This window comes from Chinchilla lanigera, unplaced genomic scaffold, assembly GCF_000276665.1.
Source record: "Chinchilla lanigera isolate Chin_1 unplaced genomic scaffold, ChiLan1.0 scaffold00002, whole genome shotgun sequence".
Taxonomy (NCBI): Eukaryota; Metazoa; Chordata; class Mammalia; order Rodentia; family Chinchillidae; genus Chinchilla; species Chinchilla lanigera.
The window spans coordinates 17,802,031-17,824,333 of NW_004955403.1; the positions used below are offsets into that span (position 1 = coordinate 17,802,031).

At 35.8% G+C, this 22,303-nt stretch overlaps 1 protein-coding gene across 3 annotated transcripts in view; it reads left to right on the plus strand.

Moving 5' to 3' along the window:
• Sestd1 (SEC14 and spectrin domains 1) overlaps positions 1–22,303 on the plus strand; it is a 74,125-nt gene that overhangs the window by 40,627 nt on the left and 11,195 nt on the right. For all 3 annotated transcript variants that reach the window (XM_005373367.2, XM_013512590.1, XM_005373365.2), the window contains exons 10-16: positions 8,414–8,536; positions 13,050–13,244; positions 13,757–13,871; positions 15,620–15,779; positions 18,699–18,780; positions 19,574–19,696; positions 20,433–20,624. In XM_005373367.2, coding sequence (XP_005373424.1) covers positions 8,414–8,536; positions 13,050–13,244; positions 13,757–13,871; positions 15,620–15,779; positions 18,699–18,780; positions 19,574–19,696; positions 20,433–20,624 — 990 coding nt within the window. The remainder of the gene's footprint in view (positions 1–8,413; positions 8,537–13,049; positions 13,245–13,756; positions 13,872–15,619; positions 15,780–18,698; positions 18,781–19,573; positions 19,697–20,432; positions 20,625–22,303) is intronic.

Consider the following 22,303-nt stretch of genomic DNA (forward strand, 5'->3'; position numbering starts at 1 on the left):
CCATTGAAATAAGGACTGTAACACTTCCTTTGAAAGGCTAGAGTTTGGGAAAAGAAGAGGACTCAGTTAAATGACAGCTATGATATTTACTTCTGTTGAGTGAAACTCTGAAGACATAGTTCAATTGTTGAATTCTTTCTCCGAAAGGCCAAATATTTAAGCTTTATAAACAAATCTTAGTTGCAATTATGCTGCTTGCCTCTGACATTATAGTAAATGTGCAGAAATAAGCATGTTAATGAATGTGCATGCCCTTCTTCCAGTTAAACTTAATGTACAAAAATGGGTCGTGGGCCAGAATTGGCTCATCAGATATATAGCTTGCTGATCTTTGAACTAGAGTATTAGGATTCCATGGTATAAAAGAGTTGAAGATAGGAGTTGGAACATGGAATATGTTGAATTCCAGGCAGAATGCTGGCATTCTAACCCATGATAACCACAGACACTTCGAAGATATCTGAGCACATGTTAGTTAAATGTAACTTTTTGTATGTACTCATGTTAAAATTAGTTTCTGATAAACCCAAGTAAGCTTTAGTCAGTTTGAGATTATCTTTGAAAACCACAAAAAAATGGGATAGCAGAGTGGTATAGAACTCAGATTCCGAGTCCAGATTACCTAGGTCAGCACTCTTCTCCCATTTCAAGCAACCTGACCTTAGGAAGAAAGTTCTACACCTACTTTCCTCATCAGTAAACAGAGAATGATGACATTCCCTATTAAATGGGACTGTCATGAAGATTTAAAAAGTAATTTTTTAATAAAGTGTTTAGTGCCTGACACATACCAGTTCTGGCTGTTGATGGGTAGGCACCGGAAACATGAGTGATAGGAGTCATCTACCATTTTTGCTTTTCTAAGGGGGATATGTGATCAAAGTTAAGGACAAAAGAATTAATGTATTGACAAGCATACTTTTAAAATGATGGTTGAGCCAGTTCTTTGGATAAAGAAATTGGAGAAGAGAGATGATGATGATGATATGTTTATATTGATGTGATAATGGTAGTGAGATTATTTTTAAAAACAGATAAACTTCATCACAGCTCAGTTTTCTTTATTAGGGTTACAGATTAATTGACACGAATATTCACATACAGTGTTTTCTTGCACTTTTTCAGAGATCATAATATACAGAAAGATCTATTTCCCTCACCAAAATGATTCCTTAAATTTAATTGTATAATCACACATTTTCATTAAGTTTATTGGTACAGTTTAGATATACACAGTGATCACATTCATCATGGGGAATTCGCTTCTGTACATGATGTGTCCGGTTCTCTCTTGTTTTTTTTTGCAGTCCCCTCCCATCCCTTCAACCTCCTTCCTCTTCTCATTTACAAAGCTTTGTTTCGATTTCTTCCTTCTCTTTTTTCCCCTTCCTCCCCTCCCCTCCCTAATTTCCCTTTCTTTTGAACCATTTCTTCCCACTTCACTATACTGATTAGGTACTTTGATCCTACTTACCCTTTTGGTTTCTCATATCAAAGAGACAATGTGATATTTACACGTATGTGTCCAGTTTATTTCCCTTAAGAGTGTGGTCCTAAAGGTGCATCCATTTACCTGGGAATGTCTCAAGTTTATCCTTTTTTTTTTTTTTTTACATTTCAGTAATTTTATTGAAAGGTATATTTCTTACTATCAAACATAATGGTAGTTGGTTAGGTTACCTCTGCCAACTCAAAGTTAATACCGATGTTTTCAAAATACTGAAATGTATCAGCCTCTTGGTAAAACTGAAGTTATCCATAAAACATGGTTTACAAAAAGTTAAAGGCAGAATATACTATGGTTCTTTGGTTTACTTTTCAATGCTTATTTATCTACATGATGTCAAAATTGGTTACATCCATTCTGGATAGACTCAGGCTTTAGGCCTCACGGAGTTACTATCTACAATGCTAACAATATATATACATCTCCTTATATTCATGGAGAATTCTCACACGGAGAATTCCAAACACTTAACTCAGTGATTTCATAATTATGGAGGTGCCTACTTACTTTTCTTAAGACGCAGTATAGAAATTTGTGAAAGTATGCTCTATTCCTTTAAAAAAAGAAAAAAAGCTAGAAACAATGGCAGTTTTATAGAAACAATTCAGAGTAAAACCTGGAGTGCTTTACCTAGCCAGAACTTAGGGTAAAGCAAGTTTTCAGAGTGATAATTGATTCTAAGTTACTACGTAATAGAACATTTTTTTAATGGAACTGGACTGAGGAAGTAGACTCTATATAGAAATTTTTATCACTGATACAAACATAACCTGTGTTTTTAGAAAGGCTGTTAAAGACAGCTCAATGAATATGCCAAACTTACTAGGTCTGTATTTTGGCTTAATAAGAAATGTCTTTAAATTTAAATGCAATTCCCATATAGCAATAACATTCTCATCTCTGAATTGTATTATTACTTGCATTATGGGTGTCAAAAAGTCCATTACAATATCTAGAAGATAACCCGTATTATGCCTTAAAAAAGTGCATGTGTGAAATGTTGGTTTTGGTTGCTGGGCGTGGTGGCACACACCTGTAATCCCAGCACTCTGGAGGCTGAGTCAGGAGGATCTTTGCGAGTTCGAGGCCAGCCTGGGCTACAAAGTGAGCTCAAGGCCAACCTGAACTGCATAGCGAGACCCTGTCTCAAAAAGACAAAAAAAAAAAAAGTTGGTTTAATGTAAATCTCGTAATTTAAAATTGAACATTTAAATTAAGTAGATTACCATTTTCAGGATCACCTAAATATAATATATTGATCCAATATAGAAAGTTAATTTTAGAAATGAAGATTCACAGTTCACTTTTTCAGGCTTATATTAAGTATTTCACATTTGTACCTTTAGCTTTATACATGAATTCAAATCTAAACAATCCCTATTATATTATATTAGGCAATTTTACCAAGTTGGAGAACACCATACTAATCTAGTTGAGACTTCATAATTTAAATTCATTATAACATTATGGAATCCATAGTTCAGAGTTGTGGAGAAAGGCTTTGAAGAAACGTTTTTTGTGCTGAAATAATATTATTTATGTAAAGAACAAAAAACCCCAACTTATTAAAAGTTGGTCTAAATATGACTAGCTATTAAAAGTAAATTTTTTGTACCTGAGTTTTATAATGATATGTAGATATGTTAAATGTTGACATTTAGTTTTGAGTAGGAAGTTTATCCTTCTTTATGACTAATACTCCATAGTATAAAAAAACACATCTTTTTTAACCATTCCTTAGTTGATGGGCATTTGGGTTGTTGCTATATTTAACATAAGCATATTCAACTTTATAGTTATCTTTATTTAAAAATTTTTTTTTATATTTTCCCCAAACTTGCAAGACTAAAGATAGTATAGTTCATGCTATGTAATCAGTGTGTTACATATGTTGAATATGTTTATGTTTATGAATGTGTTTATGACTTAGTCCAAACTTGTTTACTGAATTATCACTGTCTTGGTTACTTTTCTCTCGTTGCTGGGACAAAATACTTGACCCCCAAAATTAAGGAAAGAAAGGTTTATTTTGCTTACAGTTTTTGGAGGTTTCAGTCCATACTTGGCAGGTTACAAGGCAGAGTGGCAAGTGGCAGAGGGCAACAGCTCATGGTGGCAGAACACAGCAAAAGCAACAAACGCAAAAGCCAGGAATGGCTGCAAGCAGCCTCTTCCTCTCCCTTACATATGCAAACCATCCACCCCAGGGCGGGTGTAGCTCTCACACCCATAACCAATCAAACTCTAAAAGCCTGCCCCATTTCTGCATGAGGCTTTGTGGGGGACACCCAGACACAAACCATAACAATCACTGAAAACATAATGCAAGAGAAATCAGTAGCTCATAAACTGTGTGTTAAGTAGTAACATGATAGTTATCAGTCACTTATTCCCCACGATTCAAATTGGCAGCATCAGACTTCATGTGATATGCAAATATTCTGCATACAGCTGCTACTGTGATAGTTAAAAATTAGATTTCACATGCTTTGGGGTAGGAGACAGTGCCATTTCATTTCAGTGTGTTAGCGTCATCCCCATTATTTATTGTGGCAGTAATTTCTGCCAGTACGGCAAATGTTATTTCTTGTATCATCCTTGTGCTTTTCTTCCATTATAGACAGGAGCCATAGACTCAAAATAGGATGCACTCCGAGGTGCCTAAGTGTACAAGTGGAGACTGTATTCTTGGTCCCCATACCTTTTTACCAGGTCAGATACTTGGCATTTACTTGGCATGCCTTTCTGCCTGGTTTGTCCTTGTGTACTTGCTGATATTCTCCATACAGTCCTTTGAAATCAGCCTAGCTATGAAAAAATCGGGGGTAGTCACAAACATTTTTAGCCTATGCAAGTATTTGTATGGTAGATTTTAAGAACTCATCTCCAAGGTTATACTTTGCATATGAATGTAACCATTTGAAGGGTCACATTGTTATGGATTGAGCAGAGAATTATTTTTGTAGTAAATTAATATTCAGATTAACTGAGCAAGATGTTGTGTTTGAAATGAAATATTATAATGCAGTTTGACAAAGGACCATCATTAATGAATTTAAATAGGCTTGTTTACTGGGGCATCAACCTCAGTTTGCATCATTTTTACTGGAAATAATCATACATTTACTGTGTCTATATTATTGATGTTGCATACTAAAGGGAATTACTTTCTGCATACATTAAAGCTGTATTTGCACTTGACTGTATAACTGGGTTTTCGTGCCAAGGAAATGTCTTTGCTTTATTTAAAATTTATTTTAAAGTTTATGGCTCTTCTGAAATTTTATACGTAGTCCTTTTTGTGCTACTGTAACAATACCTGAGCCTGAGTAATTCTAAAGAACAGAGATTTATGTCTCACATTTCTTAAGGTTAAGAATTCCAAGGATGAGAGACCAGCATCTAGTAAATGCCTCTTACTGGGTCACCTGATGGTAGAAGGCAAAGGGCAGTAGAACCTGTGTCTAAGACCAGGGAGAGTACACGCCATGGAGAGATGGCAGTGACTCACTTTTCCAGCAAATCCACTCTCTCGGTAGTGACATTGACCTGTTCCTAAGGGCTCTGTCTGCCCCAGCCACTTCTTAAGTTCCCACCTCCTAGCACTGATACGCTATGGATTAAATTTCCTCCATATGAACTTTGGAGAACATAGTCAAACCACAGCTCGTGCTAATGAATTTTTTCCCCTGGTTGTCATGATTTCTCTTAGTGGGCTTTTTTTTTGTTGCTAGAGTATTCTTAAATAGACTTTACATGTTTAAATGTTATTTCATGTTTTAAAAACTGTACATAATATATTACTAGTTAAAATTTTAAGTGTTTTCAGTATTTTTAGAATTTATGTATTATTGGTCAAGTAATTACTGAAAATCTTAAAATTTCTTTCAGTTTTTCTGTATCTGTACTCATAACGTTAATAAATGAGAAATGATTCTCAAAAAGGAAGTTAAAAGTTGTTTTAAAATGTTTACAGAAACTTTTAAAAAACTTACTGTTTTTATTTCCATGCTTTAAAGTTTTGACTACAATAGATAGTTCAGGAATTTCCTTAAAAGCCTAGCAATCTTTCTGGGAAATGTGAGACAAACTTGATAGTGGGAGGACAAAAGGAGCTGGGCTACAGAAAAGGTGGAAAAGCAAAGAGGCTGACAGTTGTCACTGTTACCTGCCGTGCTGAGGGTTTCACGCACAGTTACCGATACACACAGGGGTACTGTATGGCAGGGGTCAGTACCATCATCTTTAAGGTGAGGAATCAGTTTTTTGCTAGTAGGAGCAGAGCCAGCGTTCAGAACTGAAACATATACTTAGTGCTTTCTCTCAGACCAAAATGATTTCTCATCTGTGTTTTTTGTAGAAGAGTAATTCCTCTCACAGGTAACAGAGGGGCCGTCTGTGCCTCTAAAGATAGTTTACACAAAAGATTTAAGAATAAAAGCTAGAGATGTTGAAGAACAAATCTTTGTTATTTTAAAGAGCATCTGTGCCCGGGATATAGCTCAGCGGCGCAAGTGCCTGCCTGGCAAGTGCGAGGTCCTGAGTTCGATTCCTGGTACCAAAAAAAAAAAAAAAAAAACTAACAGTACATTGAAAAATTAAAAGTACCCTTTAAAAAAATAAATAAAGAGCATCTGCCAGATGGAGTTTGCAGATGAACGTAGTGCTCTGAAAGTAGTTTAGACAAAGACAGTTCTAGCCCTTAGGGCTATTCCAGTGGGCCAGTCAGCAGAGTTCCTTTGACTTTTTCATTTTTAGAGTTTTTCATTTTAGCATTAAATTTAAAAGGAGAGAGTGGGAGTTAATATAGTAATATTTAAGACAGTATATTAATATTTAGGACATTAGAATATAAGGACAGAAAACAGAAATCACAGAAGATCATTTACTTGTAAGTAAAGATCATATACATTTGGAATGTATTCAATCTCACTATTATTTTTAAAAAATACATGGAGAAATTTCTGTGTTTTTCAATTGGCAATATTTTTAAACAATAGTTTTATACCTTGCAGAAGTACAGATAAACCCTCATTATGGAGTATTTTAGATTAGAAATCTGTTTTACAGAACAGTTCTGTAATCTATACCAACAGCATTACATCATCATCGAACCCAAGGAGGTTTTCTGTTTGAAACTTTTCTTAGGAAAACAGTATAGAATTAGAGAAAAATGACATAACTGCTGTCTCATTCTGTCTGTATTTTTCCTCATATAATTGCTAAGAGTTGATGGAAACTGGAAATACTTTGTGACCAACGTTAGGGAGGCAGACTTGAAGGCAGGGTAAGCATTACTTGAGCTCGTGTATTCCTTGGATCTAATAAGGGTTGACCGCTTGCTGGGTGGCTGGGAGAGAGGTGGGCGAGCAGCAGGCAAGGCAGTTGGCCTTCATAAAAGAGAAGTTTGTAAAATCACTGAAATATAATGATTGTAGCCTCATGGTACATCACAAGAGTATTTAATTTATAAAGTTATGTGAATAACACAGGATAGAAATTACTTGCACTCCGAGAATCAGCTGTAGCAACTAAATATGGAGTAGTATGTGGAAACTCTACGTGCAGGAAGTTAATGGAATGAGACGTACATGATTTTCCCTTATGAAGTGGTACTTTAATATAGTTTTGAAAAATGAAGATGCATGAGCTGTTAAAAATAAAAAAAAAGAGTGTGTGTTAACCTAGTAGCAGCAGCAGTATGCCGTGGAGTTACTCTACTTTTGATACACAGTGCTAATGCAACGCTGGTCACCCGGTCCGTATTAATAAGCTGCAGACACCTGCTTTCACTTCTTGGGAGCTATCTTTAGATTCAGGCCATAAGTGTACCTCTCTTCTTGAATTCCTTCTCCTGAGTTAGAAAAGTTAGGCTTGTAATATTTTTGCTAACATTTCTTTACTATGTGATTGTGGGTGAAGAGGTAACAAGTCTGTCCTCCTGCTAGAGGATTTGATCTTTGTCTGTCTTCACTCTTTTTTTCCTGAAAACCTGATAATAATTGGAATGTCAACTATGTAACTAGGCCATATTACTTAAATAAAAAGTTATGCCAAGTCTGGATTGGGGGGAGAAATATTAATTTTCCATGGACAGCATAACTTTGGGCATTCTTGAGTTCAGTGACTCTCACACAGGGCATGAAATTTGATGCTGCAATGACCCCCCTACCCAGCCCATGTGGATTTTGCCTCCTTATGCGTGCTTCAGGGACTCAGAAGAGTGACACCTGTACTGTCATCCTGGCAAATGTAGCTGTCCTCTGAGCAGACTGGTACTGGTGGGACTTCTTGTGGGTCTATTTGGTGATCTTAAGAAGACACCTAGACTATTGCATGGCGTAATTCTGTGTTAGTTATTCATTGTCTTTAAAGCAACAAACTAACATTTTGACCTTATTTTGTAATTATTCAGTTTTAGATTTGCTTTGGGAAAAATGTCAGACTGTGAGTCAGGACACATGCCTTTTGGCCTTAGTTTTGCTGTAATAGATTGTTACCTTGGGCAAGTCACTTAATCTCTCTGAAACTCAATTTTCTTAAGTAATAGATAAGAACTTTGACCAATGTAATTTCTGATGTCCTTTCCACCTCCAAATCCTGTAATTTTCTGATTCTCTTATCATAAGTTAATTTTTAATCCTCTTTTATAGAAGCATGCTAGATTTCATTTAGCCTAGCAGATCAGATAGCTGAAAGCCTAAGGTGCTGCAGTATATATTCTTGCAAAAAGGGTTTGGAAATGTTGTCATATTATAGCGTTTAAATTCCAAAAGAAACATTTACTGCTTATGCTGAATTTAAATTAAAAATATATAAGGAATTTTGGGAAAGGAAAACTCATTAGGATGAAAGTTTGAGAAGCCTTCAATTATTTGAAAATTTCACTTCAACTTTGATTTGTAGGTTGTGAATTGGCTTGAAGGGCCCGGATCTGAACAGCTGAGAGCCCAGTGGGGGATCGGTGACTCTATCAGGGCTTCCCAGGCCCTGCAGCAGAAGCATGAAGAGATCGAGAGCCAGCACAGTGTGAGGCTTTCTTCCTGCTCTGCAAGTTACAGTGCTATTGCTGATGTGCATTGTGGTACTAAGTGCTGGGTTGCTTTAAACTTTGATATGGGGCGTAAAATACAGTATGTTGAATGCTCGGATCACAAAGTACATTTTGACCATTTAGTACATGCTTATTACTAAGGTTTTGCTTCCAATACAGTTTAATTGTTAAAGAAATGCATTCCTATGAAATATTAAAAGCTACTCTTGCAAGAGTGATGATACAATAATAGAGCTTCATCACTGTCTCTGTGACACAAAGTCCATCCTGGGTGCTCTGAGGGAGGACTTTCCTGCTTCACTGAGAGCATCTGGCGCAGTGGGGGTGGGTGACAGCTGGCTGCCACATCAACACAGTGGGTGGAGAGTGGGTACAGAAGACACGGGATGGTTTTCATTCTCTGGGCGTGTAGGGCTTCACATTTGCAATGGTGAAAGGGATAATCAGACAGATCACAGGTATGAGTGGAGAAATGAAGTAATCTTCAGATTCTAGGCAGTAGCTGTTCAAGAGGATTGAAAGTGCAACCACTTGCTATATGGAGGAAATGGATATTTGCTAAGCTACTACTGTGTTATAGTTAATTCTGCATTCCTGAGAAAGTAGTTGTTTGTTTTGTGGGTCAGCTCACTCACCTCTTCTCCCCCAAGCCATATTGCCTTTTGTGGTGATTTAAAGAGCCAGGCAAGGGGGTGCTTGCCTATAAACCCAACACTCTGGAGGCTGAGGCAGGAGGATTACTGCAAGGTCAAGGCCAGCCAAAACTACATAGTGAGAACTTGTCTCAAAAATCCAAGGGGAAAAAAAGTAGGCACACACTCACAAACACACACACACTTGCACAGACATATTGAATACAAAATTGGAAAAATAAAATTTGAATCCATTAATTTCCATCTCTTATACTGTCTTCAAAAATTGATGAATAATAATGTTACACTCTGGACCCAGATGAAGTTTTGGGATCGCGTGAACATTAAATTTCCACAGGGTTTTTCTTTCCCCCTCAAATTTCCTGGTTAAAGCAGTAATTAAAAGCTGGATAGTATTAGGAAATGTGTATTAAAATAAAAAACTAAATAATATGCTTTGCTTAGACTAAATTTGAATGAAGTCTTGTCATTATGAGAGATACAGTATGTTATTGATATCTGACATTTATTTTCCTTTTAAACATATACTATTTTGAAAAAAATAAATATATACTATTTTTTTTAGTTCCCACATTTTTAAAAGGTAGTTATCCTTCAGTTTGATTTAGCTGTACTTATAGGTAATCTACATTACTGTACCCTAAAGAGTTGTAATCTAGTTGAAGGAATTATATATAAGAAAACTGTCTCATTATTTGGAGTTATCTAAAGATAGTGTATACATAGTCTTTGTAGTTTTTGTAATTAGTACTTGCAAGAGATTTAGAAAATGAGATCCTATGATTGAAAATTTATACATTTTATGTATCTTACAGGTTCCAACATGGTTCTTCCTTTTATGGTAAAAAAAATTGCGTTGAATAATTTATGTTTAATTTTTTACATCCTGTTCCTGAGATTATACTCTTAATTTTTTTAGTACTTTGAAAATAATGTAATGCTGTTGATTTTTTTGACATGGATTGTAATTTATTTGAAACTTGTGGATTATTCTGGAACATGTTACTATATAGTTAGCTTCTATAATTTTGTTTCCTAATTATTTTTTGAAAACTGTATTTGCTGAAGAGCATTGTAAACTTTATCCAGGAAGATTTAGATATAACAGTATTCTGAAAGTTCTGTTCCGTTCTGTTCTGTTTTATTTTGTTTTGTTGAGATAGAATCTCACTATGCAGTTCAGGCTGACCTTGAATTCATTGTGTAGCCCAGGCTCATCTCAAACTCATGGCAGTACTCCTGCCTCAGTCGTTTGAGTGCTGTGATTACATGCCTGCATCACCATACCTGGCTCCAAAATCTTTTTAATAAGGGTGTATAACACATGAGGATCATAAAGATAGGATTTGTACTTTTAAATTATTTTTGAAAGATGCCAAGAGAAATAGCTATAGTTAGAAATTGGATTATACATGTGTATAAATTTGTAAAGGAATTTAAAAATACATAGTATATTGAATTTAAAAACACATATACTATGTATTAAAAATACATAGTATATATGGTATGGATGAAATTATAAGTTATCTACAGAGATTCCTAGGTTCCAGTATTTTGTTTTTTTAATAAAAAAGGGTAAAAACAACCTAAAAAAAACAAATAATTTATAGGCAGCCCTTTCCATATGCTTAAACTTACTATATGTGGAGTCAGTGTACACAACTTTTGAATTATAGAGCCCCACATGCTAGTGTGTAAATAACCTGAATTTTGATAATTTAGATGCTGTCATCTCTTTTTATAGATGAAGAAATTAAGATAACTGCATTTTTTGATCAGTGAGTAGCTGGACCAAGGTTAAAGAAACAGACCTCTTGATACCAAGTGGCATCCTTCCTGTCTGTCTTGGAGAAGTCTACTAAACTTTATGGATAGGTTTAAAAGATGATGTTGTTATAATTATTAAATTCTTATACTCTTAATGCTTGAGGACATATATGTTGACATCTGCATTCATACACACAGCCCTCAAAAAAAAGGAAAGACCTACCATGGATTTCATTTCTTTAAATCATGCGTGATATTTGAGATTTGTTGAACATCAGGAAGTGGGACAGATACAGTGGGAATGTAGACGAGATGGGTTTGCCATGAGTTGATAATTACTGAAATAGGGTGGTGCATGGAGTTGTATCATACTAGACTTTCTACTTTTGAACAGGCTTGATACTTTTCATTTTAGAAGGTTTTTTGGGGGTTTTCTTATTTTCTTATAAAGAGAATTGCATTATGTTACCAATAGGTGGCACTGCATTGTCACCTTGAACATAGGTTGACAGTGGCTAAATGAGTTCACTTACGGTGTTTAACATTTTAATATTTCTCTAAAGTAGTCTTTGCTTTCGGTTAATAAAAGTCAACAATTTAAGCCATTTATTGAAAGTTTTCAGGTCTTATGAAATGATACTGACAAAATTCCAGTATTGTCAGAACTTGGCAAAACTTAGCGTACTGTTTTGTATTGTATTACAATGTCAGGTATTGAATTTGATTCCACATGAAAGCATAATGCAGAAATAAAGCTAAAACTCAAATATGTTATGATATTTAGTACTAAAATATGGAACAGTGAAAATCCTAACGTAGCTCTTCATTAAGGATTGTGAATTAGAAGTTCATTTTTTAAAATACGACACAACAGAAAAATCCTAAGGTACATGGAAATAATTATTGTGTCTGGTAATAAATTTGAAAGTATTTTAGTTCAGTAACAAATATAACCAGCTTCTTTAAAGTTTTATTTTATTAGCACATGTTTGCAATACATGAAGTTTACATTCACCTTAGGAAGTCGGTGCATGCACATAACGCATCTTGGTACTGTATTCCCCATTCACCTCTGCTGCCCTGTGTCTCTTAGTTCCCCTTTTCTCATTTTCATTGACACTATTTTTAGTTCATATTTACGAATACACTGTTTATCTCCATTGTGGGTGTTTGGTACATGTACCTGACACATCTTAACTCTTCACTTCCCAGCCCGACTCCTGGACCCCTTCTTATTTACAAAAAGATGTTTCCTTCTGTCAGTCATTTATTTTGCTCTTTATTTGTGCTTTGACTTAAGTGAGAAATGCCATGTGCTGTTTTAACTTGTGTGTCTGATTTTTACTTAACATTGTATTTTCCAAGTCTGTCCATTTAGCTACAGATGTCTCAAATTGATCATTCTTAATAGCGAAATAGTATTCCATTATGTATAGCTATCACATTTTCTTTATTCATTAGTCTGTTGATGGACCTACAGGCCACCTCTAGGATTTAGTTGTTATGAATTGTGCTGCTATAATCATTAGTATGCTCTTTTGAGAAACTCTCTACAAGGAGAATAGCTGAGTCAAATGATATTTCCATTTTTAGTTCCTTGAGAAGCCTCCATACTGATTCCTGTTATGCTTGTACTAGTTTACATTCTCCACCAGTAATGCAGAACGGTTCCTTTTACACTGCAACTATGCCAGTATTTATTATTCAATTTCTTAATGATTGCCATTCTTTCTGGTGTAAGGTAAAATCTTAGTGGCATTTTAATTTGCATATCTCTAATGGCCAGAGATCTTGTATTTATTGGCCATTTGCACTTCTGAGAAGTGTCTGTTCATTTTACTTGCCCATTTTTTGCTTGGGTTTCTTATTTGTGCAGAAGAGGGGTCCCTAATTTTTGAGTTCTTTATATATTCTAGACATATATAGAATTCCTCTGTCTGAGAAGTAGCTGGTAAAATTTTTTTCATTCTGTAGCTTGTTGCTTCGCTCTGTTGGTTGTTTCCTTTGCTGTGCAGGGCTTTTAAATTTGATAAAACCCTTAATTGACTTTGCAACATCTTGCTTACAGGAATGGTTTGCAGTGTATGTGGAGCTTAATCAGCAAATTGCAGCGCTCTTGAATGCTGGAGATGAGGAAGACCTTGTGGAATTAAAGTCACTGCAGCAACAACTTAGTGATGTTTGTTATCGACAGGCCAGTCAGCTGGAATTTAGGCAAAATCTCTTACAAGCAGCTCTAGAATTTCATGGTGTTGCCCAAGATGTAAGTATCTTCTCTGATTGTTTCTCTTTTTTTTCAAATGATCTGAATAATCTACACATAATTTTTGCAGGTTTGCATGCCTTCTAATTATTTTTTTGAAAAATAAAGTAATACCCTGGTCAGTTAATGAGATAAAATTCTTTGATTTCAAAAAAATGAGAAGTCATTCTGCATGCACATAAATCTTTTATTGTCTAACTAGAGTGCTCCAAAGTAGTAGATATGTTTCATTTTGACTGTTTCACAGCATGTATGCTTTTTAACATAGATGGAAGTGTCAATAATTTTTTGCATTTCATTGACGTTTATGTATTTCTTTGTCTTTCTGATGCATGCATCTGTGTGTCCCATCTTCCAGATAACAAGTATTCTGATGATTTATCCCTATCTTTTAACAGCATAGTCTTTCCCAGTGTAATTGTGATAATCTCATTAGATGAACCTCATTAATCATTAAACTCTGTAGATACTTATTACATCAGGGTTATCTCTTTGGTGTCCCTCTGCTTTAGTTGTCTCAGCAGTTGGATGGCTTATTAGGGATGTTGTGCGTAGATGTAGCACCAGCTGATGGAGCATCGATTCAGCAAACTTTAAAACTGCTTGAAGAGAAGCTGAAAAGTGTTGGTAAGCAGATTTTAAAAATGCTGAAACATAAGAGTTCTTTTAAAAATATCATTTCATAGTTACACAATTAAGTCAGACTGTATTGAACTAATTATTACTTGTAGGGAACCCAGGGAAAAATGTATAAAAAGGGTTTTATTCCCTTGAGGTATAATTTGTACTGAAATTTTTTTCATTGTTGATTAAGCACTCCTCCCTTCATTGGGCCTTTAGCCTTTTCTGTTTACTCAGCCATATCTACAGGTGCTATGTCTTGCATATCCAAGGAACAGTTATTTGTAGTGCATGCATAAACTGTACTTAGTTGTGAAGTGTTCTGTGGTAAACCCTGTATGCCCCAAACTGTGTTATGCAATGATTTTTGTTGTTCCTATAGCCTAACCTTGTGGAAACAGTAATTGGTTTGGTTCTGTGCACTTGTGTCTCCACACCGGGAATATTGTCAAGGTTACATAGTCTCCAAGGGAGGAGCGGTCTGATTGCATTAAGCTAACCATTACTGGACACCAGGGCCCCTTGTACCTGTTTTTACAGTAGGAAATACAGTGATGCCCCAGGGAGGGTTGCAAAAATGGAAAGGGCGTGTCTACTAAGGGGAACAAGGGAGAGGAAACAGGACTTTAAGGCAGAGAATTAGCAGAAAGTGGTGAATCTGATTGAACCAAATTGATTAATTTTGGAAAACAACTTCAAGGAATTATTTAAAAAACCATTTTATTATCATTTTATTTGCTTACAGCCTTTAATAATTTAACTGATTTGATGCATACTACATATTTAATATGCCAAATAAAATTTACCTTAAAATAGCAGTAGCTTTCTTGAGCCATGTGTTCTCTAAAAAAAGATTCCTGTGCACATATCTAACTTGGAGTATTGCAGACATATTCCGTATGTTGCTTCACATGGTGGTGCATAAGCGGGACTCTACCCTGCTTACAGTGTTCAGTATCCTTTTACATTGGTGATACATGGTGCGAATGTTTTGAAATCTTGTAAATCTTATGCTTCTTTTTTGTGTGGTATTGGCGATTGAACTCAGCAGGGACTTCACTGAGCTGTATCCCCATCCCTTTTTTATTTTTCATTGATACAGAGTTCTGCTAAATTACCCATAGAGTTGCCTCTGGTTTGTAATCCTTCTTTTTGGCTCCTGAATAGCTGGCATTACAGGCATGTTTTGTTTTGTTTTGATACTGGGGACTGAACTCAGGACCTTCTCATTGAGTTACATCTTCAGCCCTTTTTTTTATTTTGAGACAAGGTGTTATTAAATTGATAAATTGTTCATACTGGACTTGAACTTTGTAATCCTTCTATCTTAGCCTCCCAGAAGGGTGGAATTAGAGGCATGTGTCACGTGTGTGTGTTTTAAACAAAATATTTATATTAACATCCTGAAAGTTGAAATTCATGAAAGCAGAAAAATAAAAAATGGGAAAAAACTTATTTATCAAAACAAATTATTCTACTTTCTTCGTCATTCAGTTTTAAAATCTTGTTACGTGTGGAGGTTCATGTTTTAAGAATTCTCTGTAGGGAGAATTTGGCATAACAGAGAGTTCCACTTTGATCCCTACTTAAAGGGGTTTATTACTTGAAATATTTGATGTTCAGAGAACTCCATTCCAACGTTATTTAATGTATGGAATTTTTATACCTAGAATCCAAGTGCAGTAGCTACTGAGAGGATTTGAGGGAGGGACTATGGTGGTTTAAGAGATTAAATATAGTAACTTTTGTTTTAGATGTAGGATTGCAAGGTTTGCGTGAAAAAGGTCAAGGTCTCCTGGATCAGATCTCCAATCAGGCGTCCTGGGCCTATGGAAAGGATGTAACCATTGAAAATAAAGAAAATGTGGATCACATACAAGGAGTGATGGAAGATATGCAACTTAGGAAACAAAGGCAAAGTTTGACTGTTAATGTTAAATTTGTCAAGATATATAACAAAATGAAAGTGACATAATTTATATTTTACATACAAACTGAAAGTTTTTACCTGGTTTATATTCCTGGTATATAGTAGGCATGTGGTAGCTTTGTGGTAAATAATTATGTATTGTAATTATAATAATTTTCTATATAATTGTACTAACAAATAATGGCAATTTGTTCAGTTAATGAGTTACTTTTCCCCCTTTTGATTTGGTAGTAAGAATTTCAGTTATACTCAAGTATTTCATATTCTATAACGCTTGACTCTGCTTTAAGAAAACCTTTTGGGAGAAATGTGCTTTCCATTTAATTTAATTTAATTTAGAGTTGTTAAATCTGTCATCTCTATTGGTCTGTTTCTTTATCTCATGTCACACATCCATAGTTCTCGTGTGGAAGGGTTGGACAGTAGACTAAGGATGATACTTAGTTTCATTTGATGTAGAACTTGGAATGTAAGGGATTTTCAGTTTATAATAGCAACTGCTATTGCAAAGCAAAAAAAAAATAATTACAAAGTAAAGGATTAACTTTATGCGGGCAAGTGTACATCTATCATGGTTGTGTGAAATACTGTGCACTCAGAAATTGAACGTCATTGACAAAACCTCACAGAAAACTCTCTTCCTACAAAGTAGTAGGAGGCAGGAATGGCGTGTTCTGTGTCTGCAGACTCATGACCACCGAGAGTGGCCGTGTGCTCATTTCACAAAGCCCAGCTGCTGAGTAGACTCATTCCCGGTACTGTCACACCCCGTTCTCTACTCGAAGTCTGCCCTCTCTTAAATGTTTCACTCTGTCTATTTAAATTATACTGGAAAAGTACGCATAAGTAGTGATTATACGAAGAGGTGTTTCTTTAGCTGCCTGATTTCTAGCTGTAGCGCTCTTTCCTGAGGGGAGGTCACTTGCAGTCACTACTTTCAGTTTCCTTTGGTCTGTCTTCTTTCAGACTTTTCTACCCTTGCCCTTTCACTCCATTACCCATTTGTTGGTGTCACCAGTAACCTTTGGTCACCATATGTAATAAAACATTTAATGATCTTAACCAAAACCCAGAGAATATTTTAGTCCTGATGTGCTCGGTTCTAAAAAGCACTGGACACAACTGACCTTGTCTTTCTCCAGTAGACTCCCTGCCAAGCTTGCCTTTCTTCAGAGTACTCCCATGGTTCTCTTTCTGTGGCTCAATTTCCCCGCCCCCTTTTTTTTGTTTGTTTGTCTTTTTCTTTGATGCTTTTGCCCTCTCACTGAAGTCACTTCTTCCAGATTTTGTTTTGAGGTCAAATTGTCATTTCTGTGTTTTCTGTCTGTATAGCCTCACTGTTTCAGTGACTTTTTAAATGATCATAGTCTAAGTAGTTACGGCTTTCACAAAGACCTTTTCTGTATTACAGACCCATATTTCAGGCTGCCTGCTTAGTATCTCCAGTTAGATACCCTATATACTACTCAGACTTTGTATGTCCAAATTAGAATAATTTTCACCAAAAACCTTGCGATTTTCTGTTCTGAGTTCAATATCTCTTGCTGCCTCTGGCCTTGTTCCTCTTTAGTTTGTTGTACATTAATCTGCATACAGTATGAAGATTGTATAAAATCCTCCAGTGACTTTCTATTTCATTCAGATTAAGTTCTGTCTCCTTGAAATAGTGTAATACTCACTATCCATTCCTTCATAATCTTATTTTCTGTAACTTTCCCACAAAATCACACAGTTGCCTTCAGCTTCCTTGAATGCTGCATGCTGTTTCATGTATCCATATTTAAGAATACTTATTTTCCTCAAGTGTGTGTCAGTGGATTCCTAATTATTTTTGAGAGTAAGGGATACTTCTCCTAGGAAGTCTTCCTAGGGTTTCTAAGGCAACTTACTTTCTCCTTTTTATTCCTATAAAACCTTTTGTATAGCTCCATAATAGCATTTATCCCATTGTCTGTTTAAAAATCATCTCCTAAAAATGGAGTATCTCAGTAGTAGAGACTGTATCTTACTTTTCAATACCCGGCCCATGATATGTTGAATATGTATCATTTTTATCATTAAAAGGAGCCTTATATTATTTTTTAGTTTCAGATTTTTAAAATAATGATTTTTTTTTTACTTCTTTCAGCCTGTAGACTTACTTTAACCAAGTTGCATCTTAAGATTAGACTCTGACTTTTATTAAGAACATTTTTTTAAAAAGTAGCCTTGTGATAACTACTTCTGTACTGTTATTGAGCTTTAAGGACATCAGCTGTAGTAGGAGCCCAGTGCCTATTGAATAACTTGTTAATATTTAGCACTGCAGCAAGAGTGCCCCTTGCCACCTATAGTGCGTGGAGTTGCATGGGAGATAGATCAAAACTGAGATCAACAATCAAGACACAACTAAAGTTTTACCTGTATATTATTGAGGCAGACGCTATATTTAGAGATTAGAAAATGCTCTAAATTGTGTTTCTTTCCACCAAAGGTCAATGAAATTTTTCCCCTTAAGACTGTAGATGTAGGGTTTTTTTTTAAAAATCAGAATTAAATTCTGAATAGTACAACTTAGTGAAAAATGTTACATTTCAATATTTGAATTTTGTTCAATGCAGGTTGGCAATGGAGATTTCTTCAGGGTTTAGTGTGCTGTTACATTTATGCTTTGCTTCAATATTTAACAGACTCCATACTATCCTCAAGAGGTTTTGTCATTCAGTATAATTCAGGTATTTTGAGGTTTTGGTGTAACATAGATATAGATTAAATGTACTTAAAATTCCTACAAGTCAATGCAAAATAGTTAGGGTCTCTATAGTGTAGGACTAAGCACTTTAGTGTCATGTAAAACACAAGATAGTGTTATACAAGTTAGTAAAACCAAAATGATGAACTAAATTTATGTTTGGATTCGTTAGATGTGAAGACATGGTGGATGTGCGCAGGTTAAAGATGCTTCAGATGGTGCAGCTATTTAAATGTGAAGAAGACGCTGCCCAGGTAAGGACCAGTCAGCCATGTTATATGGTTGTTGTTAGAAGATTGATTTCATGTTATAAACAAAAGTATACTACATACAGTCCTAAAAAAATAAATTCATTGTCAGAGTCTAGATTATCCTGTTGAAGAATAAAGTTTGGTATTGCTAGCTAGTTTTTTTTTTTTTTCTTGGTTTTTCTCCGCTACCAGGAACGGAACTCACGACCTTGCACTTGCCAGGCAGGTCCTTTGCTGCTGAGCTAAATCCCCAGCCCCGCTAGCTAGTTTATTGACCTCATATGACTTCTCAGTGAAATCCTCTACTGAGCTAGAGATTAGGACTAATCAGTAGTTACTATTATTGGCTAGAGTGTTATATCTCAGAGTAAAGGGTAATAAAGCACCTTGCTTTCTACCCAAAAGATAATTATCAGTACCAGGCAAGCAGCTTGACGTCTTTGTGTAGCTAGCTAGCATCAGATCATCTTATGCTGATGTAGAGGGAATTTATGATTTCATATAATAACATGAATCTGTAATGAGGTCCCAGTAGATATGTATTATAGAACTAGGTGATATGTGATATTAAAGAGAGTGCTTCTCCGTAGTTGTTTTGCCTTCAGATTTTAAAAAATTTGAGAAGTAGAAAAGGTCATTAATTCACATACCATTGCATTGAGTGAAATAGCTGTTAAGAACTTAGGTAATGCTTAATAGATTCATTGATCATATGATAGCAGTACTTGTATGAAGGTGATGTTTTGACATAGTAAGAGTTGTGAATCCGGCTTCACCATTGTGTGCTTTCGTTCAGGCTGTGGAATGGCTGAGTGAACTTCTGGATGCCCTCCTTAAGACCCACACCAGGTTGGGTGATGATGCCCAGGAAACAAAAGTTCTGCTGGAAAAGCACCGAAAATTTGTTGATGTTGCACAGGTGCAGAGCTGATTACTTTCCTTTTCCATAGGCTCAGTGTTTGAATAACTTCCTGCATGACTGTAGTGTAACTTAACCTTCCTAGTCAAAGAAGTTTAGTTTTGTTTCAGAGAAATCACAGAAGTAAGAAAATGCTGGCTTTTGCATCAGAAAACTAGCCTGCATAAAGGTGAGAGGGCTTGTGTCTCCAGTACCAGCTCTGTATACTCCCTCCATTTATGTTAGGTTTTATGGTTTCTTTAGGCCATCCAACTAGTCATTCGCAGAAATTAATATGAAGTATATGTTAATATCAGTAAATTGGAAACCTTACTTTCTCCATCTCAGTAGTGTTAGCATAATAATACAGACTTGTTGTGATGACAAATATCTCAAAGTATTTTTCCTAGTAAATGAGTTCACATTTTAAGAGTTGCAGTTTTCTATCTGGAATGTAAAGTGGCTGATTTTACTTCCTTGTTTTGGTAATTAGTGAGCAGGCGTTCCTTTTCGACCAGTGGTACTTAGCAGAGTGAGATGGAGAAAGCAGAGTAAGAAGAGGAAGCTTAAAAAACTTACACTCTAACTAAAAATATTGTTTCCCCTCTATTATGTATACATGCAAATCATCTATAGTAGCAGGTGCCACTGCATTCATTCAGTATTGATTCTGAATCCTCCACTCCTTCACTCCTCCACTCCTTCCCCCTCCTCCTCAGAGTTAATTACAATTTCATGTTTACCTTTGCTGTTCTAGAGTACTTACGACTATGGTAGACAATTGCTGCAGGCCACGGTTGTGTTGTGCCAGTCTCTGCGCTGCACCTCTCGGTCCTCTGGGGATACGCTTCCTCGCCTGAACAGAGTGTGGAAACAGTTTACAATAGCATCTGAAGAAAGGGTACATAGGTTGGAAATGGCTATTGCATTTCACTCAAATGCTGAAAAGGTTTGCTTTCTCTTTTTTTTTAGTGTACTATCAGTGATACTTATTGCACGTATGCTTAAAATGTGTTGATTCTGATAAATGTAGTTATATGATTGATGTATTTGTTAAAACTTCATATTAGGTCAGTTGTTAACATTTTTAAAGATACATCCAGTGGTCCTCGTTTGAACCTGCTTCTCTCCTCCATTAACCTGATATCTAGCGGTGCTCTCTGTTCCTGGTGTCATGATGTCAGGCTCTTTCATGATTCCGGGAGAGAAACCTGATTTCATAACTACTACTAGTTATCAGCAAGTTTAAAAGCTCACTTTGTAATTTTACAGTTGAAGTTATAGATTGTCCAACTAAAATAATGAGAAAATCTTTTTTAAAACTGTGTTAAGGTACACTCTAGAATTTATTACCCATGAGTTCAAGAAACCAGTTAATCCCAGAAACCAGTCATAAAATACTTGGTGTTACTTGGGCAAAATTTTAATGGAACCCTTTTCTTTCACTTCACAGTGAAAATGTATAGCACCCAGGTTTACATTTTCACTTGGAAAAAGCGGTTGATTTTATATTTAACTTTGTATTGGTCTCCTTTAATGAGTGTTTGTCTGTAGGGGATATTAAATATACTTTAAGATATTAGAGAACTCAAAGGGCCTTAGGAATTAAGCAGTTTCTGTCTGTGTTTTGAAGTACAGCTATAGGGAAGTGCCTATAATTAGTAGTTTCACCAGGTTTCTGATCTCTGCACATCCACTTTGGTTGAAATGGGTCTAAAGATGGTGAAAGAAAGTATACAAGATGGCTTGGCTTGTTTACTGATTATTATTTTTATGAATAAACTTTTTATTAATATAAAAGTTTAATGTAGAAAAGTTTACAAACCTTAAGTGTTCTGTGTGGTGAAATTTCGCAAAGTGAGCATGCCTGTATAACCAGTGCACTGCTGAGAGAACAGAACATTACCAGGGCTTTAGCATCACCCCCTGCCCTCAGGTGGTTACGACACTGGTCCCTACACCCCCAACCAAAGGTGAGCACTGGCCCAATTTCTAGCACCACTGATAACTTTTTAGGATATTACTTTTAAAATGTAACTGCAAGGACATTTTAAAATGTAGAATTCTTTAGAGATTATATAAGGATAAATATGGTTGTGTTTTTGTTTTTGCAGTACTAAAGATTGAACTCTGAGCGATATCCCTGGCCTTTAATTTGTTTTTATTTTGAGACAAGATCTTGCTAAGTTGCTGAGTTCTGTGACTGTGCTTGAACTTGTGCTCCTCCTATCTGAGCCTTCCAGAATGCTGGGATGACAGGCATGTGCTACCGTGCTCAACTTGGTTAGGAACTATTTTTCTTTTTGAGACAGGGTCTCGTTATGTAACTCAGGTTGGCCTTGAACTCAGTATGTAGCTCAGGCTGGCTATGAACTCACAGCAATCCTCCTGTCTCAGCGTCCTGAGGGCTGGGATTATAGGCATGTACCACTATGCCTTGCTTGGTTAAGGACTTCTTTAGTACAAAATCAATGCTTCCATTTTTTTTCTGTTACCAGGCCTTTACCTTGCTTATAACAAACTCTAATAAGATATAATGTAAAAAGTGCCAAAATAAATACTTGTTTTTCTTCTCCCCCAAATTTTATAATTCTTTCTTAAATTTAAATAGTAAAGGAAGAAATAAGA